General features: G+C 38.7%; 1 protein-coding gene across 2 annotated transcripts in view; it reads right to left on the bottom strand.

Moving 5' to 3' along the window:
• Window positions 1-1,078: 1,078 nt before the first annotated feature.
• LOC117263226 (immunoglobulin superfamily DCC subclass member 3) overlaps window positions 1,079-10,361 on the bottom strand; it is a 34,161-nt gene continuing 24,878 nt past the window's right edge. Inside the window, exons 10-14 of one of the 2 annotated variants that reach the window (XM_033636434.2) lie at window positions 9,922-10,110; window positions 7,118-7,231; window positions 6,298-6,424; window positions 5,941-6,055; window positions 1,079-5,479 (exon numbers count right to left, since the gene is read on the bottom strand). In XM_033636434.2, coding sequence (XP_033492325.1) covers window positions 5,402-5,479; window positions 5,941-6,055; window positions 6,298-6,424; window positions 7,118-7,231; window positions 9,922-10,110 — 623 coding nt within the window. In that variant the 3' untranslated portion in view covers window positions 1,079-5,401. The remainder of the gene's footprint in view (window positions 5,480-5,940; window positions 6,056-6,297; window positions 6,425-7,117; window positions 7,232-9,921; window positions 10,111-10,361) is intronic. The other variant, XM_033636435.2, reaches the window with a different exon arrangement.

Below are 10,361 nucleotides of genomic sequence, written 5' to 3'. Positions count from 1 at the left end.
GCTGCGGTGGTTCCTCAGGGTTTGGTTCTGGTTCCCCTCTTCTCTTTTTCGCTCTGTAATTTACTCACATTGCTTTTCCTACCACAGCTATGCAGATGACACTCAACTCATCATGTCTTTCCCATGGTCTGTAGTTTAAAAAACGCATCATAAACAATAATTCTACATGGCATTCAGTTAATTATTTTACAAGCTCTTTCTTGTTAAGTATGTAGAATGAACCCAACCAAACACATGTTGTTTGGATGGCCATAACAACACATAAGGAGGCATTTTCACTGAAAGTCCAGAGCTGGTATGTGGACTGATGCATGATGTCATGAGCAGGCCTCATTTAAACAGTGGGCACAAACAATGCCACAGTATGTATGTAATCTTTCTGTCAATATAAAGCCCAGGTCAGACCAAAGATTCGCGATGAGACGAAACTGTTTTAGAACGTTGCAGAGAAAAGTTGCAGCGGTATGAACTGGCCAGTCTGAATTCAACTCAAGTTGGCTGATGGTGTAATCTGCAGCTCTGCTAGTCAAATCGCCAGTGGCTGATTTACACCAGTTTCAACAGCCAGTCATCTTGTAGTGACGTCCACTGGCCAAGTCAAAATGACAGTGTGTTCACTTGGCGGGACAGGTGTGCCAGTGTTGGACAGTGGGTTGCTGCTGGTACTCGCTGTATGTGCTGTATCTGATGCTTGTTTTGTTTATGTTTTTTGCCATTTCATCACTACTACAAATGCACCTTCAGCCAGTATCTCACTATCATAATCATTCATATTTTAAGAAGCAACAAATTATATTTAGCCACAAAACAAGCTTGAAAAGCTGGAAATCAGAACTTAGGTACAAAGAGTTGTTGCATAGAGTTGGTACACCATCTCATCTAGTTGAAATGGTGTGAACCGGCAGGTTTTTAGAACACTGCAGAACGGCGCATTGCAAGTAGTTGCCTGTTTCAACTTGTCTCATTGCAAATCTTCGATCTGAACTGGGCTTAAGGGATCTCAGCACACACTAGGTGGTACATTGGTAACACCATTCATCTGCTAAATGCTAACAAAAGTAAAATAGAGAAACATTAATTAGGCAAAAAGTCTTTATTTGGTTTTAGGCATGTTGGAATGTGATCAAAGAAGGAGAAAAAGGCAAAGGTCAGGTCAGACATTCAGATAGAGCAGTCACCAAGAGCCCAAGCTGTTTGGCAGGAATCAGAGAGTTCAAAGTTAGCAGGTAATTTTAACTCTTTTCTTAATTTAAAATATCACACTTTAATAATTATGTAAAAATGTAAAACTTGACACCAGATTTAGCTTTAAAGTGATGTTTCTTCTGTGCTCATTATCATACATTTCTTAATAAGTTATTTGGTTTATATGCAAAACTCAACAGAAACACATTGCTTCAAAGAAGAGTAGCTTATGGACACTCAGTACCATCAGGATTTGCCTGACAATAAATATGCAATTAATTTGTCATATGAGCACCACCGGTGTCCATGGCCAAAGAACTGGTGTTGTCTTGTAATTACCTTTACAACTTTGAGACTTACAGCAGGGGCTTGTAGGCTAAATAAATAAATAAATAACACCAAAGGGTCAGTTCAAACAAATCACCAAAAAACATTTATCGCCCTCTTACCGCTTGTGGTATCTCAATTTTTTTCTTTCAAAAGTTGCACTGTCTAGTTTAAAGCTACAGAAATTCCGTCCACTTCCATTTTACTGGATTAGTGGAAAAAACATTGGGAAACACAACTATGAGGTTTTTTAGTCATTTGTGTGAACTGACACCATTTTGTGTACAGTCAAACCCTTCCATGTCACAGCTTGATCTCTGTTTCCAGCTTATCTATAGTCATGTCCTGTACCTCCAAACATTTTCATTTTGGCCAAAGACCGAGGACGGGGCCTTAATCACAACAGTTTAAAGCTTTAGGTTTTCAGTTGGCTACATTACACCAGTGGAAAGCTTAGAGAACAGAGAAGCACTTATAATCATTAAAGCATTGTTTCTCGTTGGTACTAGCAGCCAGTCTCTACTGTCCTACGTTTTTTTTTTCCTTTTTCTGAGGTTCATTTTCTTCTAGTCGCTGGCTCTTCAGGGCAGAACGTGAGTTTGGCTTCAAGAAATCTCCAGTCTTAAATTTAGTGTCTCTGGAAAAATCACATCACTTGCTCAAAGGCCATCATCAATTAATCCTAACAATCATATCATCCGTACACATGTCAACAAAAGAAAACAGTTGAAATGATCATAATTAATGTTATGAGATCTAATAATAATAATAATAATAACAATAAAAACTTTTTTCAAAAAAAGCAAACATTTGCTTTGGCAATTTTTCCTGTGCACAGCAGGAAGAACATAAGACTCAAATGAAAAGAGACAGAGAAATGAATCGTTCCAAACAGAAGCAACAAATGCTTTCCATTTTAAAAACTAGTTTAACCACTACACACTTCACACTACAAAAAACACATCGACTTTTTAGGTCTTCCATATCAAATACGCTTTTTGGTATCGCATTGGTTAACAGCTAACATGTCAGAAAGGAGACAAGGGGAAAAGCCCTTATCTTTTATAAAGTTCTGCTTTGAGTGAAGCTAAAATACTAGGAAAGGGTAAAGATAAACCTTGAGGACCATTAAAGCTTGAGGCAAAACACACTTTTGGTTAAAGATATGTGAGTTTCTTCAGCCAAGATGTAAAGCAATGGTTGAAACCCTGGTTCAAAGCATTATTTTCAGGGTTTCAGTAGGGAAACCTTTTTTTAAAGTCCATCTGAAATCACAATCAATCATGCATGTTTGCAGACAAAATTATATCAAAGTGAGGTCAGCATAATGTATTTAGTTAGGTGTAAAAAAGCAAAGACAGCATAATGGCAGGTCTTCCATATGGCACTATCTCTGTTTAAAATGGCACACATTAAACACAGAGTTGTTAAAATGTAAAGTTTCACTGCATCCCCTACATAATTACATACAAATGTAGCATATCAGTGGTTTGCAGAAATGTACAATGCAAACATTTTTCTGGCAACTGGGTGGGTTAGTCAGTGTCAGTGATAAAAAGGCGACATTATAAGTAAAGAATATAGAAACAATAACAAAATTATTTGAGACATGCAAAATTAATTTCTGCTTTTTGGGCACTGTTTTGTTAGAATAAAATGTGGAATTCATTATCAGCTGGACTTTAAATGCAGTTGTGTTCTTTGGAAGGCTTTGTATAAAAAGCTTAGGGTCAAAAGCAACTTTTTTAAATCTAACTTTTGGTTTCTTCTCAAAGCTGCTGCCCTCAAGGTTCACCTATTGTTCGTCATTCACACACATGTATATAATCACGCTCACAAAGCGTGTTGCTGTGCTTTGGTTATGAGGAGGTTTAAAGGTAAAGACTCTGAATGTTAAAAATGTAGAGGTATTTGGTTAGATATTTCTTTAAGATAGCTAAATATTTGGCAAGAATCGAACTACTTTAAAAAAGAAAGCAAGTATTCCTTATAGTATTGACATAGAAAGTCTTTCAAAATATCTGACATCTTCATTTGGTCGCTCACTAGAAGTTAAAAGTTGTCAACAAAATAAAGGGTTCCATGTTGAAGGGTGCACCTGGAATGACCAAACTTAAGGATATGAAAAGTATTATTTAAAAAAAAAATGACAACAAAATCATGAGAATTTTTTTTTTTTGGCTTGAGTTCAGTTAAAGCACTTTTCACACAGGCGACCCCTATCAAACAGGAACATCCAAAAATTTTAAGTAAATGTATTCTCTCTTAAAATAATTTCTTAAAGGAAAAAAGGAAAACCATCAAAATGTTTACATCTTTGGGTATCATTCAGCTTGGTTTTCATAGAAGAACTTTTTGGATAGGCTGACACGGTGAAACACGAGCCTCATCCGTGCATTCAGGCACGTGTCACCTTAAAACTTCTTTCGCCGCCAACTCAGTGTCATCGAGGTCCCAGGGTAACCGATTTGGCATCTGGAGAGTGAACTTGGCTGCATGGCCTCAAGCAGTAGTTTTTTGGCTTAGCATCAGTACGCTATCAGGTTTGCAGGTGTGCAGATCAAAGAAGCATCCTGTTAGTTTGATGTTGTTTTCTTTGATGGGCTTCATGGAAAAAAAAAATTGAATGCATTGCTTAAATGGTTCACAAAACATTCTTTGACGTCCATATTTTCCATGAGCCACATTCTCTGCACAAATATGTCTTTGGAGATGGATCCTCGTGGGTATTTGAGAGCCATGAATAGCCACATAGTTGAGCAAGAGTAATCAAGGAGGCAAAAACTTCATGTACTCCTTAATGTCTGCTGATGTGAGATCAGAAAAGTTGGAGATTTCCACCAAAACTGGCAGTGTTGACGGAAACAAAAGGTGACCTGGCTTGAAGAGGAGGTCGTTAAGGCTCTTGTCGATCTCCGATTCACTAAGGCTTGTGGCAGTGGAACTGAGGCTCTGCCACAGTTCCGCTCTCCCTGGTAGTCATCCTGGTGAGCACTCTTTGGACTGTCCTGGTTGGCGACTGACATGGATCACTGGCACTGGTCGAGGAAGTGGTTGCTGAAGGGAAAGGGTGTCAGTATTTTTTGGTTGAGGTAGGCTAGCACACGCTGCATAATCAGGCTAAAATCGGCCTCAAGTATGGCTCAGACATTCTTGTAAAACTGAGGTAGCTTTCTTTGGAGGTATGCAGCTTTTGGTTGAGGAAGGGTTGAATAAAGAATGCCTGTTTACATTGTTCCTCTAAATGGCTCATATGGTGATAGACAATCATTTTTAATCCGACTTTCCCCCTCATAAGGCGTTCGCAAAGGCCACTATGTTTCTTCCTTTTCTTATTGCAGAGGAACTGAAGGCAAAGTCTAGAGTTCTGTCACAACAGACTAATAATGGCTTAATTTGAGGTTTTAACACCATGGTGCACAATCTTCACATGTCAGCTTACCAGAGGAGATCTGAGAAATATAATATTTTGGTTATGGAACAGACTCCTACTGGAAAAAAACTGACATGAGTGTTTGTGGTGTGCATGCAAGAAGAATGTGACAAGACCTTATCTGGAGTGGCAATGCTCTTTGAAGGCTTTTTCTACATGCACATGTGCACATGCACAGGCAATAAAGGCAATAAGCTTTGGTTTGAGGTAGAATTGGAGGATGGGGGTGGGATGGCAAAGGACTAGGATATCTCTTAGCTCTATCAGCTTTCTGTCACAGTTTTATGGAGGCTACTTTCAGGTTATTAGCAGCAGGTCTGGGATGAAGAAACCTATGACTGACCCCTATCAAAGGGCACAGAAGGTGCTCATTAATGGGAGGCTTGGGTTTCATAAGTGAGTAGACTGCTGGGGGGAGAAGGAAAGGGATGTTGGTGTTGATATCATTGACCAGTGTTAGCCAGTGTCCGTGCCAGGCAAACCTGACAAGTGCTGCTCAATGACGACCTGGTACTGCGCTGGACAGACCACCTGCTAACAGGAAGAGACAGGACAGGAAAGAAACAAGAGAGAACAAAGACAGGAAATCAGATACTATTCAAATATGGAACTTTTTATGACATGCATAAGCACTGCAACAAAATATCGATAATTTTTATGGGTATTTTTGACCTAGAGGATTTTTTTCATAGTTCTGAGAACATACCGAGAACCCCCCTTTTTAATGTGTCCACATGGCAGAATGTCAGAACATCATTCCAAACCACTATCTATGAATAGTCGTTAGCAAGGCAGCTTACCTGAGGCTATTCCTGATCTTGAAGTAACCAGGAGGTCACTTTAACAATTTCTAATCGAGATTTTCAAACTTTTTAAAATATAATTTTCAAATATAATACTTTGTTCCAAGTTCCTACCCTAAGAGAAATACTTGAAATGGTAACGACTTTATGCTTAATAAATGAAGCTATGACCAGCATATTTGGAGTGACTACCTGAGGCACCGGCTCTACTCTGGGGCGGTTTGCTCCATCTTTAGGGATGCCGTTGTGTCCTGTGCTGTCCCTCGGTACAGACCAGCTGTCCTGAGTCCCTTTACTGCAAAACAGACTGCAAACAGGTTCCATCTATAAGTGCACACTCTGTATAGCATTACATCAGCAGAACAAAAGAATAATTCATGAAGGTGCAGAATTTTAAAAAGCCCATCCTATTGATCAATGATGTAGTCCGGTTCAGGTTTCTATATCACAGTAAACATGATATATAATCAAGTGGGTTATAATTTAACAATACCTCATGATAGTGTATAAATACATAGTAAAAAGGATGTACAGTGTATTGGTACTTACCTGCGGCGGTATCCAAACATGAGGAAAAGAACACAGAAGATGATACAGGCAGTGCCGATATGGATGCCAATGACGATGCTGCCAAGAGAGGCCTCTCCTTCCCTGCACTGACACAGACTGTTCTCTCCTGGAAGCAAACACGGCACTAATGAAATATATCCTCAAAATGAAAAAAAAAAATCTGAGCTGCAGCCAAACTAACATTTGGCACATAAACAGTCAGCTTTTTCCAGTGTTTTACACATTGCTGATATTATGGTTTAAAGGCCAAGTTCAGGCACTTCATACAATAACTTAATTGACAGTTGCAGTCTGGTGGTCTCTGTCTGGCAGCCATTTCAGTTTTAGAGCTTCTTCTAGCAGCTAAAAGAACTTTTAAGAAGTATTTATCCTGTGATATTAATTCATTTTTGATTTATCTATAATGTGATGTATATGTTTTGTGCTTCAGACAGATGCCTTTAATAGTAAATGTTGACCTCTGACATAGACTGCCAAATCATTTTCTGAGTTTTCTACTTTGTTACATAACTGGGATATTAGGTGTTTGTTGTATCTATTTAATAATATATTAACTAGGTTAAATTCATTATATTTCACATGTATAATATATTTTAACAGTTTCTGACTTGTAGATGTCATATGAAATCTCTTTTTAAGGTTATATATATTTCAAAGAAATGCTGGTCTTTTCTAATTTTCAGTCGAGCGTGAATTAAAAAAAAAAAAAAAAGGGTGATATGGAATTAATGATACAATTTCTTTTCCTTCTCAGTACTGCTGAAAGCTGTTCCAGGACACAGTTTGTGATCACACTCACCAGTGGTTTTGTCACTTGAGCCTTCCTCTGCCAGCGACACCAGCCTCTTGGCGCAGTCACTCTCCCCGTTTCCATTGTAGGCCACCAGTTTGACTTCATACACTGCGCCTGGATCTGAAACAGAAGGCCCCCACACAGAATCAGTCAGTTGGAAACAATGTTTTTAAAGGGGAAAAGATTTGTGTCTTCATTTAAGTGACTGTCTCCGCTGAGGATGTGTGTCATTTTTAAGCACAATCATACTCAAGTTACCTGTTACTACAAAACCCACACACTGGCTATTGGATTGGTGGTGCAGGGATTGCAAGTGCACACGCTAATTATCTCCAGGTTATTCATTATAATCTCACACTTTATGTGACAAAACCCAACTGTGTCTTTGTGTTAAACCACATCACATCGTCTTGTTCTCACATTACATGGCTTTCTGGATCACTGATATCCCATTTAACAATCTCCTTTCTACTGGTGATTGTATTTCATGCTGTGAATTTAACTGACTCAATCAGTAAGTGGCACTATCCTTTTTACAGAAATGGTATTGAGCATCCATTCCTTAAAACACCTGCTGCATGCTGCCTGTTGTGACCAAGACATGATGTGTATGTTGAACCACTACGCCACACTTTCAATTACATCCAGTGCTACTAAATGATGAACCGATGAGGCGATTGTCATGCGGCACATGAAATATGATTGTCATTGACTGCACTTATGCTGTGAGGATCAATGCGTGTTCAGTGAATTAGGGAGAGCGTTGACAACAGTTGTTAGAGATGAGTAAAGGAGCAGAGGTTGACTGATAATAGACAGACAGAGTTATTCAGGCATATCTGTAGGCTCATTATTCTGTCGATAACCCTTTAGTATTCAGCCTTTATTTAAGCTGCCGCTTGACAGGAAATATTTTCTCATGGTCAGCTATGACTATTTCATTTTTAATCATCTTAATTTTATAGTGTTTTCTCTAAGTAGAGAGAATAAATAAACATGCTGACATGCCATAAATAAAAGTGGTAATACTTTCCAGGTCTGTAGTTTCCTTATAATGTTCTGGGACGTTTGAAAGAACTCTTGAAAAGATCTATGTAATTTGGTACTAATTACAAGCAACATTTTAAGACAGTGGGTGCTGTAAGTTGCTTTCACCTAAACCAAAACATTTTACTATTCACTTATGATACTCAATTCTTGTTGAATTGTATGTTTGCCTTTAAAGTAATTACACATTATTGCATGCTTGGCTGACGTGCTGTCCTTCCTTACAGCTTTCTATGGAATAACATAAACCTCTGGCACTGCCAAGATAAGCTGCAGTTGATTTGTCCGCTTGTTACGTTCACCTTTGACACTATTACTATACGCACCTACCCATAAGTGTGCAAAGGACATACTGATGGACAGACTGGCAAATAGAGGCAGACCTTTAGATAATCACATATAGTCTATATCTGACCATAAAGAGACCTATTAAATAAAACTGTAAAAAGCTCAAAAAGACAAGGGGGACAAGTTACTGCCCACAGCATAATCAACAATGCGACACATTTGACAGTCAGTGGTGCCAGATTTTGTCCAAATTGTGCATTTTGTGTTTCAGAGAGGTGTTACATTTTGCCTCTGAAATAGAATCAAGTAATGGGAGACGGCACTGTGAAGCTGATGTCTTGTATTCCAATTCAATCATATTGTTTTGTAAGTAACCAAGACGTGTGTGTTGTTATGGTTACAGGCATTGAGCCCGGAGGAGTCACTGTGTAAACAAATGTGAAGGGAGAGGTGGATGCTGTTATTCAGACAACAAGGAGTGAACAACATCCTGTTAGTATAATGTGGAAATGTTTATGTTTTTTTCTATTCATTTCTTTTTCATTGCACCTGCAGCTCTTATTGTCAGTGCTGACCTGTTGTATAGTACATGCTGATTAAAATGTGGGAGGGAGCAGTTTTTCAGTGTATTGACCTGGCAAGATTTCATTTTTATACATCATTAGGCTCAGTGTTAGGTTGATGGTTGGAGTTAGAATGTGTCAGCTACAGGTTGTGCCCAACCTGAGAGAAAACTCTGTCTGAAAAACATGACTGAGGGCAAGATCTTACACCAGTGGTTCTCAGATTACTGCAGAATTGGCCTGCAATAAGGTGCCCAGTGGCCCGCCAACCATTTACTAATTTACGGTAAGATTAACACTGGGAATTTCTTTGTACTTGAAGTAGAAAAGCAACAAAATAGAGCTGTGGCAGCTCCTAAAATGTGGAACGATCTGCCTCTGCACATTAGACAGGCGTCTTCTCTGTCTCTTTTTAAATCTCTTCTTAAAACCCATCTCTTCTCCCTGGCCTTTGACACCCTGTAAGATGCTGACTTTTTTTTTTGTTTTATTGCTTGTTTTATTTTATTTTATTGTGTGTTTTTGTTGTATAGCTGTTATTTTTTACAAATGTTTTATGTCTCTTAATTTATTTTACTTGTATTTTATGCCTTGTGCGAGCTGTTTTGTCTTTTATTTATTGTCTTTTATTTATTCTTCTGTACAGCACTTTGGTACTCTGTGGTTAAAGTGCTTTACAAATAAAGTTGGATTGGATTGGAGTGGTTTATCAAAAATGTGCCAGGGTAGGACTGACAGAGATTTAGGCTGATGCCTGAATGCCCTAAAATCTTAGAAACACCCCAGCCTACACCTGACCTGTGCTGGGCTGAAAACCTTTCAAATTATTTATTACATATACAGATAAATATGATTAATATTTGTTTATTAAGTGGTCCAAGGACAAAGCAAGCTCTGTATTCCTATACTCACCCAGATTAGCAATGGTGTGAGCATTGACGTGACAGGGCAGCTGGATTGGCGTCTGATAGTCAGCGTGGGGGACCCTGCGATAGGACAGCCTAAAGCCCTCAGCCTTACCAGCCTTACTGGGGAGCTCCCACAGGACTTGCACGGCACTGGAGTTCACCACCTTGGTGAAGAAGGTCGGAGCGGTTGGCACTGGACAGAGAGCAGAGACAGAACACAGAGAGTGATGAGAATTTTATTCCATCTCAGGATATTTAAGTCTTATTTCTTTCAACATGACTTGTCTTATTTCTAATACCTGACTTTTCAAAATATTGTCTTTACTGTTTTGAAAGATAATTCTCACTGATCTTCTCTCTTTTCATCATTTTTTGATCGATGACCAGTATCATTCACAGTGATGTAAAATAATAATGACAAACATGATTCAGAAGAAGGAGCAG

The sequence above is a fragment of the Epinephelus lanceolatus genome, chromosome 16 (assembly GCF_041903045.1).
Source record: "Epinephelus lanceolatus isolate andai-2023 chromosome 16, ASM4190304v1, whole genome shotgun sequence".
In the NCBI taxonomy this organism is placed as follows: domain Eukaryota; kingdom Metazoa; phylum Chordata; class Actinopteri; order Perciformes; family Serranidae; genus Epinephelus; species Epinephelus lanceolatus.
The sequence above is the reverse complement of the archived record's forward strand: the minus strand, read 5'-3'. Positions and strand labels throughout refer to the sequence as shown.